This window comes from Hemicordylus capensis, chromosome 13 (genome assembly GCF_027244095.1).
Source record: "Hemicordylus capensis ecotype Gifberg chromosome 13, rHemCap1.1.pri, whole genome shotgun sequence".
Lineage (NCBI taxonomy): Eukaryota > Metazoa > Chordata > Lepidosauria > Squamata > Cordylidae > Hemicordylus > Hemicordylus capensis.
The window spans coordinates 4,730,646-4,748,648 of record NC_069669.1 but is presented as its reverse complement, the minus strand read 5'-3'; the positions used below and the strand labels follow the sequence as shown (position 1 = coordinate 4,748,648).

The 18,003-nt window shown below is 53.5% G+C and overlaps 2 protein-coding genes across 5 annotated transcripts in view; one reads left to right on the top strand and one right to left on the bottom strand.

Annotated features, from left to right (window-relative positions):
• TXNDC11 (thioredoxin domain containing 11) overlaps positions 1–2,346 on the top strand; it is a 31,311-nt gene extending 28,965 nt beyond the window's left edge. For all 4 annotated transcript variants that reach the window (XM_053276905.1, XM_053276907.1, XM_053276906.1 and 1 more), the window contains one exon: positions 1,220–2,346. In XM_053276905.1, the coding sequence (XP_053132880.1) occupies positions 1,220–1,853 (634 nt within the window). In that variant the 3' untranslated portion in view covers positions 1,854–2,346. The remainder of the gene's footprint in view (positions 1–1,219) is intronic.
• SNN (stannin) lies at positions 1,916–15,184 on the bottom strand. Its single transcript, XM_053276914.1, has 2 exons — positions 14,977–15,184; positions 1,916–4,682 (listed from the first exon to the last, which is right to left on the bottom strand). Exon 2 carries the CDS (start codon positions 4,556–4,558, stop codon positions 4,295–4,297), a length of 264 nt encoding a protein of 87 aa, XP_053132889.1. The 5' UTR covers positions 4,559–4,682; positions 14,977–15,184; the 3' UTR covers positions 1,916–4,294.
• Between the last annotated feature and the right edge of the window lie 2,819 nt (positions 15,185–18,003).

Below are 18,003 nucleotides of genomic sequence, written 5' to 3'. Positions count from 1 at the left end.
CAAGTGGGGACTCAGCAACTGAGCTGTGGTGAGGATAAAATAAGAGGGGCCTTCAGATGCCACTTTGAGCTCCTTTGGAGGGAAAGTGGGACAGAAATAGAACTCATAATGGAACTGAAACACGTGTGGACTAGTCTAGTGTTCATTTTGGAGTGAGGCAGATGCCGTGGGTAGGCAGCTCCTCTCCTCCTGATCTTTAAGGGCACAGAGCTGGCCGCGCTTCACAGGCCCAGAAGTCTTTACCATCACCACCCCCACCCTATAAAGTAGGTCAGTGTTGTTATCCCCACATTGCACATGGGGTGGGGCGGAGAGGATGAGCTGCTGGCCTGAGGCCACTTCTGTCCTATTCCAGGTGAGATTTCAGCAGGGAACTTCCTGCCTCCCTCTTCCAGCTTTCTAAGCCAAGCCTGTCCAGTTCAGTTGCAGGGCCAAAACCCTGGGCAAAACAGAGGCCAGAGTCTCTTTGGAGGCCCGTTCCGAAGGGGGCTCATTTGGCTAGTGGGAAGATTCCTCCCCCTGCCCCGAGTAATCAGGAATGCTTGGGGAGGAGGAAACATTGGCTCCTTGCCTGCTGTGGGGCAATCAATCTAGTTCTGCTTCTGTCACCTTTGAAGAAGAGGCAGACAGGCTTCACTAACTTCTGGTTGGGGTTATTTCTGGACTGGTCTTTTGGATCGAAGTGGCAGCCAATCAGTATCCCACAGATGCACCACTTGGATCTGGCTTGTCAGATTCCAAAAGTAGGCCAGAGTGGGGTTGCTTCTGCTTCCAACTTTCCTTCCTGCTGCAAAGCCCCACTCCAGAGAGAGTCTAATCCCCGGAGGAAGACCAAGTCCATTGTCATGGGAAGTTTAGCTAGGACATCTGTATGCAGAGGGGGCTCAGAGCCTGGGAACTGCAGGCACTCACTGTTGAACAAGGCCGGGAAAGAGAGGGAGGCAGTCTGAATCGGTTTCGCCATCCACTAGACCGAGCCAGTGAGCTTGCTGCTTCTCTGAGCCAGTCTTTCCAGCCCTTCTGCTTCTGGTCCTGTTACTGTACATTCTCCGGGTGTTGATCAAGTGCTTGTATGTCATTTTGCCTGGTCATCTGTGTCAAGTCACTGTCACATGACCAAGCTGGCTAGGGATCTGGTTCTCTTGCTTCCCTGTTTAAGAGGACCAGGCACCCTTTGTTCAGAAAAAGGCTGTCCTCTCTCTCTCTCTGACTTTTCCAGGCAGGCCCAAAGTGCAAAGTTTCCTGCAGACGTCCCAGTCACCCTACCGAACCTCCTTAAATTCCTCCTCCTCCACACAAGCCCAGCAACCACCCCATCTGGGTCAAATCCCCATCTCAGTGGCTGCCTTCAGAAAGAGACCGTGCTCCATCAGGGACACATCTCCCACCTGGAGAGGGAGATCCAGAAACTGAGAGCAGAAATCCAGGCCCTCCACCAGGCCCAGGCCCACCTCCAAGGCCAGCTCTCAGAAACCAGGAGAGAGGAGCAGAGGCTGCAGCTGGAGACACGGGTGCTGAAGAAGCAACAAGGCGCCCTGCAGAGCCACCGCGAACACTTGCAGGCTCTCTATGAGCAGAAGGCCCGGGAGCTGGAAGCCATGGCAGAGAAGCTCCAAGAGCTGGCAGATGCCTCAGAGAACCTCCTTGCCGAGAACACGTTGCTGAAAGTCCTGGTGGCTTCCGTGGAGAGGAAACTGGAGACAAAGACTGAGCTGGAGATCAGCCTGCCCAAGGAGGATGTCGGGCCGGTCGTACCCACTGTGGATGGCTTCCACGAAACAGAAAAGGCTGAGAATGCCCACCTTGACCCCAGACTCACTTCGGAGCACAGTAAAGAAAACTGGACAGAATAATGTTTATCGGACCAAGACACATGAAGGGAAGCCTGCAAAAATCAAGTTATCTACCCAGGCAAGACTCTTTATGGAAACTTTATTGAAATTTTATCATAAAGACTTATTTTGCTGGACTAGAAAAAGAAAAAAAATATTTTTATAATGAGTCAGTGAACCAGATCAACACAGTTTGAGGCCGGCAATGTAACAAGTGGAGAAACTTTTTGCACATTACAATTGCACTAATTTGATAGCTTTTGTATCAGTCCAACATAAATCATCACAATGTGGCTGGCACTTTAAAACTCTTCCCAGTAGTTACAAGCCAGGGCCAGTTTCGGCTCACAGCACTCTCTCTCTGTTTTTAACATCTTAACGGATGCTTCCTGGGAAGCCCAACTCGGTCACCTTCAATGCTCTTGACTTGTTTACAGAATTGAGGGGAAGCATCTTGTTTGTGTACTTAGTAAGCTTTGAAGGGGTGGAAGATTAAAGGGGTGGTCATACCAGATGGTCTGTGTTTCCTTTCCTCTGCTTTGACCTGGTTTGTGTTGGATACCTGGACAGGGCACTTGCCCTTAAAGAACGGTCCTCAGCATCTCTGCACAGATTATTGGGAGGCAGGGTAGAGTCCCAGGTGGGGTGTGTGCAAAATGCGGGCCCAAGTGCTAGAAGTCTGAGAAACATCTTATAGGAGAGGGACTGGCTAGAAAGGTGTCTGCATGCATTTGGCACTAAGCTGGATGATGCTGCCCAAAAAGGAACCCAGGGGACTGGGCTAAGCTGCCTTGGGCTTCCTTCCCAGTTCCATGAGTGGGAGGAAAGCTGGTCTTGTGGGAGCAAGCATGAATTGTCCCCTTTGCTAAGCAGGTTCCACCCTGGTTTAACTTGAATGGGAGACCATATGGGTGAGCACTGTCAGATTGTCCCCTGAGGGGATGGGGCTGCTCTGGGAAGAATACCTGCATGCTTGCCTGCAGAAGGTTCCAAGTTCCCTCCCTGGCAGCATCTCCAAGACAGGACTGGGAGGGATCTGGATAGGCAATACTGAGCTAGATGGACCAATGGTCTAACTCAGAAGGCAGCTTCCTATGTTCCTAGCCAGGGAGTCCTAGTGCCTGTCAACTCTTTCTGCAGTTGCCAGGCAGGAAAAAGAGTTCACGTGCATTCTACTGCTGCTCTGTGTCCTTGACCCAGTCAGCTTGTTGGCATTTCCATTTCTTTCTCCTTGGGCACAGAGGATTGTTTAGAGAAGATTTAGAAGACAGGACGGCATTGCAGAGAGCTACATACAGTGTATGTGTGTGGGGTGTGTGTGTGTGTCCTTATTTGACTAAATCCAAAAGATGCCTCACCATAAAACCTTATTAAAAGTATTACTGAATTGGGATGGAAACAGGCAAGGACTAAAAGATGAAAGGGCAAAGGCAAGGAAACTAAATAACCGCCTCCACTTGCTATTCCCACCCCAGCTATTTACAGATGCCCTCTCTTAAGACAATGCCTGTCTCTACAAAATACACTAATTTAGAGAACTCTACAGCTGAGAGGGGAAGTGGTGTGACTTTGATTCACAAGTCCCAACTGCTGGGCAGCCACAGCAACCTCAGCGCACAGATGGGCAAGTCGGGGACTAGCTAGACAGACGGCTCTGTGGGGAAAGCCGCTTCTTCAGGCCTCCAAGCAAGCTTGCTCTAGTCTACTGCCCTCGCCAAGTCTTCCAGCAGCCTTCTGGCCGTGCGCCACACTTCCAGCACAGCCCTCATGAGCTCCTGCCTCCAACTTCGTTAGAGCAGAAGGCAGTTTCCGCAGTCACGACAGAGGCCAAGCTCACCACTCCTGCCTGTTGCTTGCCCGATGCTCCCTGCTACCACTAAAAGAGTCAGCCTGCATTCCTAGAAGGGTTAAGCAGCAGCACCGCCACCCTTAGGAAAAGCCCACCCTTATTTGCTGCTGCTACCAAAAATGCTCTCCAGAGCAGCACGAGACCCCTGCCTCCCCCGCACCCCCCGGTTTGGCTTTGGAGAAATCCCACGTGTGGTCATGCGTCTCCTAAATCCGGGAGTGTTGCTTATGCAGAAGCATTTGGGTCCCATCCCCGTATGCTACAGAACAGGAAAAAAACCCAGCTACCTATATACACACACACACGCAGTTCACATTTGTAGTAAGTTCACATTACACCAGTAGCTCCATCCCAAACAGGCTCAGTGAAATATTCAAGTAGTCGACACAGTTTGTCTCTTCACACCACCCCGTCCCTGTCCGCCCATTGCCGGCAACGGGCCTTGTGCCAGAAAAGCCGCCAGTCCCAGAACAAGGAATGCCATTCTCAGCGCACACACAAACCCACAAGTCTTATCTCGAGACGAGCTTTCCTGGACAGGGCAGGATGCCCTCCTCTAGTCCTTTCACAGTATCCGTCCGAGCTCCAGCCATCAGGGATTCCGAGCAGCCAGTTAACTATGCACCTCCGTCCCGTTGGGCGTCAGCTTGGCTTTGCGCTCCATGCAAGGGCCTCTGGCTGAGTACTGGACCAGAAGGAAGGGCTCCTTGGTCTCGCCTTCCCCCACGATGCTCTCTTCGTCCTCGGACTGGCTGATCCTCTGGAGACGCAAGTAACACCAGCAACCAAGGATCAAGGCGCCCAGGGCCGCAATTGCGATCAGGATGACGATGACCGTCACCACGCCTGTGGTGGGGCTGTGGTCCATGATAGACATGGCCAGCTCCTCAGAAGGGGTCCAGTCACAGGCGGTGCAAAGCAGGAAGGGCAAGGCGGCTTCTCCACTGGGGGGGCGGGAGGCAGTCAGTCACACAAGGAAGGCTGCAGCTGCATCTCAACTCCTGGAACAACAGAAATGCCACCGTTAATGCCTTGACCAGGGAAAGCAGACAGAAGCCCAGCTAGATGTAGCTACACCTGGCTATACAGAGGGGGGTGAAGTCTACTAGACGTAAAGCTGTTGCCCAATTCAAGTCGGTCAAACCATTCCGAAGCCAGTTGTTCACTTGGTTAAGTGACAAGGCAGGTCCATTCTTTCCCTTTTTCTTTTCCCTTCCCCTTTCCCAGCAGCACCCCAGCCCTTTCTGGGTTCATTCTTTAATTAATGAATGGGGACAAGGCAGCTCCTTATCCTCTGCAGTTAAGGACCTGCATTTCAGGTCTGTCTTATTAGGGGCTCTTTTTAGTTCGATGCTTTAAATCAATTAATCAAAATGGTTAAATGTTGCAGCAAGCCACAGTGGTCATTGCATTAATTAAAGTCCTAGAAGACCGTGTGTGCATGCACACACACCCCCTGGAAAAAACCAACCCACGTGCATTCTAAGGTGGAAATGTCTACATAAGCACATGTTTTGTTGCCAACAGAGAGCACCTCTTGCAGAGCTTGGGATCACTGAAGGTCTTCTACTCCCACCCTCTGCTTAGTGCAGGCTGCTCTACTTCAGCCCTCCTGCAGATGTTGGCCTGCAACTCCTGTAATCCCTGGCTACTGGGGTTGGGGATTATGGGAGTTGTAATCCAAAAACAGCTGGGGGGGGGGGCTAAACTGAGCAGGCCTGGCTTAGTGCAGGAATCTGCTCCAAGGACAGCTGGCAGGCGTCCTCAGTGGGAGCAACCAGAGACACACGCCTGCCCCTGCTGTACACCACCTTTCCATCAAAAAGCACAGCCCTGCGTCCCAAGCAGTAATGTGAGCAGAGACAGTCCCCCTACTTAAAGATCTGTCAGGACCAGAGGTGTTGTCTTCCTCCCTCAAAGGACCGTACTTCCGCTAGGAGGCACTCTGCTCTTGGGAAGCCTGTTCACACCACAATTCCCTCCCCCAATTCTGATCCGTTTCGTAGAATCCGCCTTAAGCAACGGTTGAGGCCCCAAAAGCAAACACTTGCACTGCAGTTCTACCAGAAAATACCTCTGATTGCAGGAAGGCCACCACTAGTAATTCGAGAGGCCGCTGCCCTACTGTATTAAGAGTACTGCCTTCATCCAGCTGGAGAAAGAGACCCTCTTGGGTAGAAGCTACTCCCAACAGCAGCTTCCAAGGGTATGTTATTGTAAAACATGCCTTGTGCATAGAGGGTGTTGAGAGACAAAGTGCGCACACACACCCCCTCAGTCAATACAGGAACTCGAGTGGAAGTATTTCCCTCTCCCTTGTACCACGAGCCCACCCTGCCTGCCCCTTCGTCTACAGGCCCTTTCCCAGCCCACTCTCCTCTCAGCACAAGGAAACCGGGCGTGCAATGTTTGGGAAATCACCATCCTAGCAAATTGCCGGCCACACTTTGGTGCACCCCGGCTTCTTTTTGGAACGGACCTCAAGCTAGACTGCTTGAATACAACGTGGTGCAAAGCAATGCTGCAAGAGAAGAGCTGGTCTTGTGGCAAGCATGAACTGTCCCCCTTGCTAAGCAGAATCCTCCCTAGTTTGCATTTGAATGGGAGACACGAGTGAACACTGCAAGATCTTCCGCTCTGGGAAGATCACCTGCCTGCATGCAGAAGGTTCCAGGTTCCCTCCCTGGCAGCATCTCCAAGGTAGGGGGCTGAGAGAGACTCCTGCCTGCAACCTCGGAGAAGCCGCTGCCAGTCAGAGTAGGCAATACTGTGCTAGATGGACCAAGGGCCTGACTCAGTAGAAGGCAGCTTCCTACGTTCCTAAGTCACACTTGCACAAGCAAAAAACAGGAGTTTCTAAACTTGCCTCCCATTCTCCCCCACTCCATTTTAGCCTCACAAGCACTCCGAGGCAGATTGAGCCAAGAGAAAGAGAACATGTGTGTGCATGCACAGAAATAAGTGTCTGTCGGCTGCCACGATATGCCATGTTGCAGCCTGTGTGCTGTGTCCTATGTGGGAGGCGGAGAGAGTCTCCGAGGCTGGCTGACAGGCAGGGGCAGAGGCCCGAGGAGCCCCTGCATTGTTTGGCAGCCTGTCAGCTGGCTTGTGTGGCGGCCAGAAAAGGCAGATGCTAACTGCCAAGCAGAGGAGAAGGCACCTCCACAGGTATGCATGCTAGAGAGACAGAAAGGTACGCCAAGGGATTAGCCAGGTGGGCTGCAAGGCCACTGGCTAGTCCAGTGCCCTCCTGGAGAAACGGCCAATGGGAAGGAGGCTTGAGCAAAGCCCCAAGCGGCTTGGTGGGGTCATCTGGCCAGAGTGCCTCAAAGGCCCACTTCTGCCTGTGGTCAGAAGAGGAGAGTCAGCCAGGGAAGAGAGAAGCAGCAGGAGAACTTCCAGCCAGAAGCTACCTAGGAGGGAGCCCAGTCCTCAGAAGGCACCGCCAGAGCCCGGAGGAGTTGGCGTGCTGGGAAGGAAAGCTGCACGTCCAGAGCAAGGAGGCCAGGCAGATCAAGACCCTGAACCAAAGCTCAGAGTCTGACCAGGAGTGGAGCTCGGTTAGGTTGGGCGATTGGCTGGGGCAGGTTTATGGAAAAGGCTAGGGCAGGAAAGAGTCTATCTGGCTCAGGTTTAAGTAAAGGCAAAGTGTGCCGTCGAGTCGGTGTCGACTCCTGGCACCCCCAGAGCCCTGTGGTTGTCTTTGGTAGAATACAGGAGGGCTTCACCGTGGCCTCCTCCCGCACAGTCTGAGGTGATGCCTTTCAGCATCTTCCTATATTGCTGCTGCCCGATAGAGGTGTTCCCCATAGTCTGGCAAACATCCCAGCGGGGATTCGAACCGGCAACCTCTGGCTTGCTAGTCAAACCATTTCCTGCTGCGCCATTAGGCGGCTCAGGTTTAAGTAGGGAGGAGTCGATTATTCAGCAGGAAATTAACTCTGCCTTTGAACCCATTAGGCAACAGATACCTGCAATGCCCAAGCTTTGCCTGGTACAGAAAGTTCTTTCGCTGGCTTCTGTCTAACACATGCCTATACCAACAGCAAGCTGCTCCAGAGAGATTAGTATTATTATTATTATTATTATTTCAAAGAGCAACTTATTCCCTCACTGGGGAGGATAACTGGTGGCAGCAGATTAAGGAAAACAGCAGGTGCAATTTGGGAGAATTCTCAAAGGCTTCTAAGCATGTACTGGTGGTGCTGAGAGGGGCAACAGGATGGAGTCACCCAGGGAGGTTCACAGATTGGGGGACACGGGTTCCTGCTTGAGCAGGCCTGCCTTACGATCCACATTTTCACAGACTTCCTCCAAGTCAGCTCCCTTAGGATCAAGACAACTCTCCTGCCCAGTTTCTATTTACCACTGGATGTTTCCAAGCTTCCTGGTTTGAACCAGGACATGCACGTACACACAGACTCTCTCTCTCTCCCTCCGTTTCCACTTCCTCCACATGAAGGTCTGATCTCTCCTTTGTTTACCGTGGCAAGGGAGGTTTTTCCAGAGTGTCCCTTCTGCATCCGTGAGCTGATGGGCTTATTATCCAAGTGTCTGGATACTGCCATAGCGCTTGCAAACTACTAGTCTCGGGCTCCTTCCTCTAAAGTGTCTTTATTTAATATTATTATCTCTTGTTTACACAGTCAGACAGGTGTTATTGACTGGCTTGTTTTTATCCAGACATCGAGTCCTTCCCAAGGACCTGGAATGCCAGAATTTTATTGTCAATATCGTAGTTATTATTATAGAGATCGTCGTAGAATATAGGCTGTTCCCAGTAAAGTTGCTTTTTGTAACTGACCGATGGTGATTTCTGGGGCCCCCTATGGTATTGAGGTGCTCTTCAAGGTGTTTTGGAATTGCACATAGAGCGCCAATTACCACTGGGATTATTTTGGTCTTCTTCTGCCACAGCCTATTATTATTATTATATTTTACACTTTATATCCTGCTCTTCTTCCAAGGAGCCCAGAGCGGTGTACTCCATACTTAAGTTTATCCTCGCAACAACCCTGTGAAGTAGGTTAGGCTGAGAGAGAAGCGACTGGCCCAGAGTCACTCAGCAAGTATCATGGCTGAATGGGGATTTGAACTCGAGTCTCCCTGGTCCTAGTCCAGCACTCTAACCACTACACCACGCTGGCACCCACAGAGCCCTGTGGTTGTCTTTGGTAGAATACAGGAGGGGGTTTATCACTGCCTCCTCCCGCACAGTATGAGATGATGCCTTTCAGCAACTTCCCATATTGTTGCTGCCCGATATAGGTGTTTCCCATAGTCTTGGTAACATACCAGCAGGGATTTGAACCAGCAACCTCATGCTTGCTAGTCAAGCATTTCCCCGCTGCACCACTTAAGGTGGAATCAGGTGTCTTACTCGGGCCATTTTAACTCTACACCGCCCCATAGTTTTATGTAAATGAGGCAAGAGAAAGATCTTTGCAGCATCCTTGATTTTTCATCATCTGCCCCTGTGAATCAGTAGCAGAGCACATTGGAGAGCTGCTGGCAGTCAGTGTAGACAATACTGAGCTAGACAGACCAAGGGTCTGACTCCGAAAGCAACTTCCTATGCAATTAGCCATTGCAGCAGAGATTCTGTGCGAGGAAGACAAAAGCACTGAATGTGATACGGGGCGTGGAATCCAAGTTCTCAGCATTCGCTTAAAAGAATGAAGAGTGTTAAACACTTTAGAGTGTTTCGCTCTTCTGTTTCTGTGACGATATACACCAACGCAAGCGAGTTTATGAAGCTGCTTTATGCAGACCTCAGATCTACCAAGTCCAACATGGTCTACTCTGACTGCCAGCAGCTCCCCAAGGTCTCTTCCAGCCTGGCACCAGACAGCCGGAAATGCATTTCCTCATAGCCGAAAATGCAGGGGCTGATGCAGGAACCTTCTGCATCCCCGGCAAGTGCTCTGCCTCTGACCTACAGCCCTTCTCCATCAGCGGGACACAGCAGGCAAGATATCAGAAGCTAGAGAAACACTCCAACGGGAGTCCCGCTGGTCAGAGCCAAGGTCTTCATCCCCTGCCCCATAACCAGCAGAATAAATTCTATCCAAACGAATGTAACCCTGCTAACTGGGCAAAGAGGCGCCTTTCAAACTATCTTATGAGGAGGAGAGCAACTGGCCCTCTCCATCCCCAGCACAGCATCCCTCCAGTGGCTGTGGCTGGCTTCTACCTTACGTTTCTTTTTAGACTGTGAGCCCTTCGGGGACAGGGATCCATCTTATGTATTTACTTTTTCTATGTAAACTGCTTTGAGAACACCTGTCGAGAAGAAATATATAAGTAGTAAAAGGAGTAGATAATTTATGCAAGTGTGCATGCATTTATAGAGGTTACAGAATGCACATACCTTGGTACAACGTTTGTTTGTTTAAGCAGGGAGGCTTAAAGGATGTATTTCCTCAGCTGAGTAAGCACACTTAAGAGCTGTGCACTTTTCGCCAGCGGAGAGATACAGAAGCAGGTCTATCCTAACACAGCACATGCTCCGTTTACAGATTTCGCTGCCACAAGGTGCACTGGTGGCTGCTGGATTAGATTATTACTACATTTATAACCCACTCTTCCTCCAAGGAGCCCAGAGCGATGTACTACATACTTGAGTTTCTCTTTCACGAGACTGCCTCCTGTTCAAAGGCAGTCGACCTCTGGCTAAAAGGTGCTGGGGAACAGCAGCAGGAGAGAACTGGTGCCTTCCTGCCCAACTTTAGGGGCTTTCTGGGGGCAGCTAGTAGGAAGCAGGCGACTGGTCGGATCCAGCAAGGCAATGAGTTAGGAGGATACCTCCATCAGTGGCTGTTAGTCATGACAACGGGAAGCTCCCATGCTCAGATGCAGTCTGCTTCCAAGTCCTAGGTGCTGGTAGTAACCAACACGGGCAGCTCTTATCCTCACACCTGCTTCTGAACTGCCTGGAGGTATCTTGTTTGCCCTCTGTGGGAAGCAGGATGCTGACCTAGACAGACCTTCCTGGGCCCAACGCAGGAGAGCACTTTTGAGATGCTTGTCGGTTTTAAAAGGTGCGCCACATGCAGGCGCAGCAACTCCCTTCTGGAGATGCAAGGCCCTAAGAAGCAGCAAACTTCCCATTCCCCCAAGAGCCTCCAAGATCCAAGCAATGTGAGAAAGTGCAGGGAAGCACAGCCAGAGCACCCATGGTTTAGACAAGACCTGCCTCTTCTTCGAACCCCAGCGTGAGCAGGGGAGGCTGAACAGTCAGCCTAGCCGTCTCCAAACACGCTGCCTCTCCGACGCCTACTGCTTTAATGCTGTGGAACTGCTCAGATGGCAGAGCTAGTCGTTGACTAAGGCAGCCAGTGACACAGAGTCACCACCCTCCTGCAAGGAGGTCTACGGCCACGTTGCCAAAGCTGGATCCAAACCCACTTCCCTGTCCCCACAAGAATTAATTTTGTTAATTAATTTTTCTAGAGGGTTACAGTGTGTGCAAGAAAGACCGAGCCTCTAAGCAGCCCCAGTATTTCCAGAATCGCAAAGCCCACTTGAGAAGGAAGGCTGTCGGTATCCAACTAGGCCAGGGCTGCACAGCTTCGGCCCTCCAGCAAATCCCCGACTGCTGGCCACTGTGGCTGATGCGAGTTCTAATCTAACCGCTGCAGGGCCAAAGTTGTGCCTTCTGTGTGTCTACTGTCAAACAGACAAAGAGGGAAACTTGAGCCTTGCTCTTTATCCTTCCATACAGGCAGGTGTGATGCCTATAGGTATCACACATGTACCAGGGCATCATGTGTACATGTAGTCACCGCAAACACACAGGGGGGATCGTTTTGGGTGAAGCCACAGCTGCCCACTGCACAGGTGATCATCTGGTCTAACTCCCTGTGTTAGATGGGGCTGTAGCTCAGTGGAAGAGCATCTGCATGGATGCAGGTGGTCTCAGGTTCACTCCCTGACAGCATCTCCAGGGGCGGCTGGGGAAAACTCCTGCCTGCAATCTAGGAGAGCCGCTGCCAGTCAGTGTAGACGATACTGGTGGACCAAGAGCCCGACTCAGTAGGAGGCAGCTTCCTACGATCCACTTTGCTTGGTTCCACGATCTTCCCTGCCATTAGGTGGGAGGCTTCACATTCCATTGATTGTGCCCAAGGCCATTACACCATCACCTTGACTGGCTCCGAAACCCAACTGGAAACTACCACAGGCGTTTGCACCTGTCACTGCTGATGGGGGCCCCTTCATCCAACAGGTACCTCTTCCCAAAAGAAGATGGTCCAAAGTCCAGCTCTGCAAGCAAGGAGGACAAAGAAACTGGTATATTTCCAGCCAGGCCATTAAGGAGAGGAGAGATGGCCTTGTGGTGGGAAGAATGTGTTGTCCTCTTTGCTAAGCATGGTCTGCCCTGGTTTGCATTTGAATGGGAGACTGCATGTGTGAGCACTGCAAGATATCCCCCTTAGGGGGTGGGAAGAGCAGAAGGTTCTCAGTTCCCTCCCTGGCAGCATCTCAAGATCAGGCTGAGAGAGACTCCTGCCTGCAACCTTGGAGAAGCCGCTGCCAGTCTGTGTAGACAACCCTGAGCGAGAAAGACCAATGGTCTGACTGGGTAGAAGGCAGTTCCCCATGTCTCTAGAGTTTGCTGTTGTCTCCCGGTGGCTCTCCAGAGATCGGTCTTTCTCCATTATCTGCTCCTCTGGGCTGGAGAGGACAGGGCTGAAACCGTAACGGGCTCTACCGTTAAACTGCAGGCCTTAATTGCCACACTCTGCCTTTCCTCCAACAACCTGCTGAGGCCCCCAAAGACCCTAAATATCAGTATTTTAACTCCAAGGTAGCAGGCAAGGGCTTCAGGCCCCTTTCGGAAATCTCCTTACCTACAACTCAGCTCATCGCTGCTGCAACCGGGAGCCCCCACAAAACACACACACACAGAGCCTGGTTCACAACATCTCAGATTAGAGATTCCACTTCGGTCTCCACCAGAGCGTCCACTTTGGCGAGCAAAATTACATAATTGCAAAGCCCAGAACAACAGGAAGCTGCTGTTACAGCAGAGGACCGCGCACCATTCAAGAACCGCAAAGCAGTCACAGCACACAGAGAAGCACAAGCGACTACTTCTTTGCGTAAAGCCCACTGGCCAACACAAAGTGGAGGGAGCTGGCCACTGCCCAAGCACAGGGGCATCCACGCAAGGGAGGCGCTGGCATGCCCACAATGGTGCAGAGAGGGACCACCAAGCCACACAGAGACAGTCCTCATCTCAGTGATGAGGAAGATAAACTGGCCAGATTGGTCGCCAATGGATCAGACCACAATCAGAACTCAAATGCACATCACCAGGGAGGAGCTGGTTTTGGTGTCGCCAGCATGAATTGTCCCCTTTGCTAAGCAGGGTCTGCCCTGGTTTGCATTTGAATGGGAGGCTACAGGTGAGTACTGCAAGATGTTCCCCTCAAGGAGACCGGGCCGCTCTGGGAAGAGCCCCTGCCTGCTTGCATGCAGAAGGTCCCAAGTTCCCTCCCTGGCAGCATCTCCAAGACAGGGCTGAGAGAGACTCCTGACTGCAACCTGGGAGAAGCTGCTGCCAGTCTGGGTAGACAATACTGAGCTAGATAGACCAATGGTCTGACTCAGTATATGGCAGCTTCCTAAGTTCCAGGAAAGCATGAGCTGGTCCAAGGCACCGGAGATCTGCCCTGTCTTCTTGGGAGAGGAGAGCTGGTCTTGTGGCAGCAAGCATGACTTGTCCCCATAGCTAAGCAGGGTCTGCCCTGGTTTGCATCTGAATGGGAGACCACATGTGTCAGCACTGTAAGAGATTCCCTTTAGGGGATGAGGCCGCTCTGGGAAGAGCAGAAGGTTTGAAGTTCCCTCCCTGGCATCTCCAAGATAGGGCTGAGAGAGACTCCTGCCTGCAACCTGGGAGAAGCCGCTGCCAGTCTGTGAAGGCAATACTGAGCTAGAGAGACCAAGGGTCTGACTCAGTATATGGCAGTGAAGAAGCAAAAGGCTTGGGCACGAATGCCCCGCCCCCCGCCCCCACTTCTCTAAACTGCAAGCACAGCACGCAACCCCTCCCACCCCAGCACAGCCTGCTGCCCACACACCGGCAGAAGTTGCCCCCACCCACCCACACAAATAAAGGCAGCCGAAGTGGAGCTGTTGGCGGGGGTGGGGCGAGGTTGCGACCATGCCGAGGGCGGCCCGCCACGTTCGAGGAGACAGACGCGCCCCTGCGGAGCGCAGCAAGAGGAACCCCCCTAGATAGACGCCGCTTTGTCCGCAGAGCTGCACAAACGAACCGGGCTCCGCTTTGCGTTGCGGGAAGGCAAACCTACCTGCAGGAAACGAGGCGAGGCGATGCGCGAGAGCCTCGGCGTCGCCTGCAGCCGCCTGCGGCTTGCTTGGTACGTGAGCAATGCGAGGGGTGGGCTCTCACTCGCGGCGAGCCGAGGCACATGGACCCGGGCATGGCCGGCAGCCGCCCTTCTGGGAGGAGGGGGGAAGATCCCGGCAGGCAGGGACCAGGCCGAGGGGCTCAACCCCGCCCTCCCCGGCCACCTCGAGGCAGAAGCGAGTGGGGGGACTGAGCCACCCAGCCGGAGGGGAGCGGTTTAGTTTTTATCTTATTCATTATTATTTCTGCGCAACCCAATGCAAAGAAGACAGATAGCTTCGCGAGGCTTCCCTGGGGTGGGGGGGAGCACAGACGAGATGACCCCCCCCCCCCGCGCGCGCGCGCTCCGCCGCTGCAGATCAACGCTGCAAGCGGGCTCGCTTTGTGTGCGCGTGCTGGAGTGGCGCGGAGGGCGGGGGAGGTTGCAACCAAGGTCCCGATGCCAGCAACACCCGCTCCCCTGCGGTTCGGCTCGCGTCGCGACGGCCTCTTCCTTTGTTCGCCGAAAGAGAACGAGAGCGGGAGAGGGCGAGGGGCCCCCCCGCCCCAGACGGAGAGGGCTGCATCCCACCCGCCCCCTCCCCTTTGCTGCAGCCACCAAGGCAACGCGCAGCATGGGGACGCCGCTGAGGGGGGGGAGGAGGAGGAGGGAGCACCGACAACGCCCCCCCCCCGCGGCCCTGGTGGTGGAGCGCGGAGGGAGACCGCAGACTGCGCAGCTCTCCGACGCCCCGCGCCTCTCCATGATGATGACGCGCGCGGCGAGAGCCCCCTCCTCTCCTCCCCGCCCCCCCCCAGCCGTGCAGCCCACCTCCCCAGCAGCGCACAAGGCCCCGATCCCGCCCCAGGGGCACGCACACACGCCCAGATCTCCGCGCTGCTGCCCGCCCCCCTCGCGCTCCGGGGGCGCAGCTCACCGGGACTCTGGCTGGCCTGCTACGGGCGGCGGCGGCGGCGGCTACCCTCGGTCCCTGCCCGGAGGGGGGCTGGCGGCGGGGCTGGCTGCCTCCTTCGCTCGGCTCGGCCCGGCCTGCCTCCGCCGTCGCTCGGGCGCACCATCCCGCAGCAGCGGAGCGCCCCGCACAGCCGCCTGCCTCCCCGGCGCCGCCTTACATAGGGGCGGCAGCGGCCAATCCGCTTAGCAACAGCTGACGGGCGAGGGGCGGGGCGAGCGGGGCGAGGGGCCCGCCAGAGCGGCCGCGGTGGAGGATGCGCGCACCGAAGGAGCCCGCCGCAGAGCTGCTGCCCGCCGAGCAGAAGCGGCTCCCCTGCCGCCAGAGAAGCGCGGGCGGGGGCCGGGAGCAGAAGAGTCGGGGCCAAATTGCTAGGGGCGGCAGGCAGCGGCTCACGTCCCAGGCAGGCAGCGGCAAGAGAGCGATCAGGGGCATGGGCAGCGCGCTCACAACAGCCGCTGCTCAGAGCCGGGGCGCCGCCAGGGAGCAGGAGGAAAGGGAAAGGTGCGACCCTTTCCTATTAAAAGAGGCAGAAGAGAGAGGAGGGGAGAGCGATCAGTCACTTAGGGGGCGGGGGCTCTCTCAGGGGCCAGGGACCCATGAGACCCCCCTGACTCGGAGTGAGGAGCAAGTGCTGAGGAGGCCCCAGGCTTTATAGAGGTTGGGGGGGGGGGGGGCTGTCAGCTGACAGGATGCTCAAGCAGGCACTGCAGTCTAGGTGACTTTGGGAGCCCCGAGCTGAAAATACGTCTATGCGGCCCAGTGATTGTAAAAAGTGCTGTAATATACGGGTACGGAGACCTATATACCGCTTTCCAACAAAAGCTTCCAAAGCGGTTTACACAGATAGAAATAAATAAAATTTTAAATACTGGGAAGTAAACCCATTGTCCCATGTTCTCTTTTCCATTTGGAATAATTAAGCATGTTTCCAGAATGGTCAGTGGAAAGGCTGCTGGCTTATTGGGGGCAGCAGGCCGGGCGGCTCCAGCTTCTCCTTAGCTTTAGTCCTGCAGCCCAACACAGGAAAGGCAGTTCAGCCAGGAGGAAAAGGAGAGGCGTGACTTGCTGGTTGCTGGTGACTGGGCTGCAGGAGCAAGCACTTGTTATACAACACCTTCTGAGCAGGAGCAGTCTATCTGAGGGCAGAGAACTTTGAATTTTGGCAGTTAATGCCTTCAGAATCCACAACCATTCTTAATTTGCTTGCTGGCACCAGCTCCCAGGAAGGTGTGTACAGAGGGGGCCTCTGCCAGAGTTAGAAGTTACTAATACCAGGCAGAATACTTGGGAGTAAGCCCCATTGAACTCAGCAGGACTTTCTGAGAAAACATCCACAGGCTCTTTCTTTGCCTGCAACAAGGGGCATGATCCGGGCAAAAGTTCAGCATGCATGCATCCCAATTCTAAACAGATTTACTTAGTTGGAAATAAGCCCACTGTATTCAGAGGGGTTTGCTCTAAGATTGTGGCTTTAAAGGCTGCAATCCGTAGCTATGCTAGGCACACGTAAGAACTGTAGAGCTTTTATTAGAGTTGGGGGGGGGGGTCCAATAGCCAGTAGCAAATCTCCTTGATAAATAATCCCAAAGGTTCCCCGACTCGTGAAGTGTGTGCACCAAGGACACTGACGTATATTCCAGGAAGACCAGTTTGGGCAGCGTCCTCAGGTGCAAAGCAGATGGAAACCTGTTCCTCTTCAACATGCAGTCATGTAACTGCCTCCTACTCCAACCTGGGGCAGGTTATACTACAACAACAGCATTTATATACTGCTTTTCAACAAAAGTTTCCAGAGCAGTTTACACAGAGAAATAATTAATAAAATAGATCCCCATCCCCAAAGGGCTCACAGTCTAAAAAGAAACATAAGACAGACACCAGCAACAACCAGTCAGGTGGTGGATTGGTTCTCCATCTGCCCACCTTCATGAAACAGATTCTTCCCGCCTTCCAGGAGGCACTCATGTTGATCATCCCGAAGGATGGGATTCTCACAATTGGTGCCAGGAATAGGAACACAGGAAGCTGCCTTCTCCTGAGTCAGACCATTGGTCCATCTTGCTCAGTATTGTCTAGATAGAATGGCAGCGGCTTCTCCAAGGTTACAGGCAGAAATCTCTCTTGGTCCTCTCTGGAGGTGCCACGGAGGGAACTTGAGACCTAATGCAGATGCTCTCCCCTAAGGGGAATATCTTACAATGCTCATGCATGTTTCCCATTCAAATGCAAACCAGTGTGGACCCTGCTTAGCAAAGGGGGACCGTTCATGCTTGCAACCACCAGACCAGTGGACCTCCCACTCTTTGACTGAGATCTGGCCCCAGGCATTTTGGTGCCTGAGGAGGGAGTCCATGTGCCACCCTCCTCCCAGCCCCACCAACAGGCAAAAGGCAGGGATCACCAAGGAGTTCTCGACCCAAGAGGCTGAGCTGCCCAGGCTGTGCCTCCCTACAAGTGTGGGGCTGTCAGACCCACCGCTGAGGCATTTCTTTCGGTCATGGAAGCCCTTCCTCTCAACTTGAACAGAAACCTCCCATCCGTAGATCCTTCTGGCTCTCAGATGCTACAGACATCAGACGCTGCCCAGAGCCTTTGGATGGATAGTGCAGTATAGAAATGGAATCAATAAATAACCATCAATAAAATAGGGCTGTGTCGTCGCCCTCAGCCCCTGCTCGTGAGATTCCAAATCCAAAACTTTAGGCAGCTAGCCCAGAGAGAGACCAGAAAACTATCCAGGCTCTTTTTATCTCTCCCTGACCCCTGCCGCCCTGTCAGCTGGCCATCCAGTAGTTTCCCAGATCCTGTTGGCCTCTCTCCTGCTCCCTTGTCTCCACTCGCTAATTCTTCAGCCTTCTTCAAGGGAACTAGAAAGCCTGTTTCACAAGAGGGGACACCCTTTGGTCTCTTGTGTGGCTCATCACTCATCCCTTTAGGGCCTGACTGTCAAGAAAACAGGCTGGCTTGGATGGTTTCCTTCTTTTGTCT

Bases quoted from the DNA above. Each gene is read 5' to 3' on its own strand.
- SNN (XM_053276914.1), bottom strand. From the start codon at position 4,558: ATGTCTATCATGGACCACAGCCCCACCACAGGCGTGGTGACGGTCATC.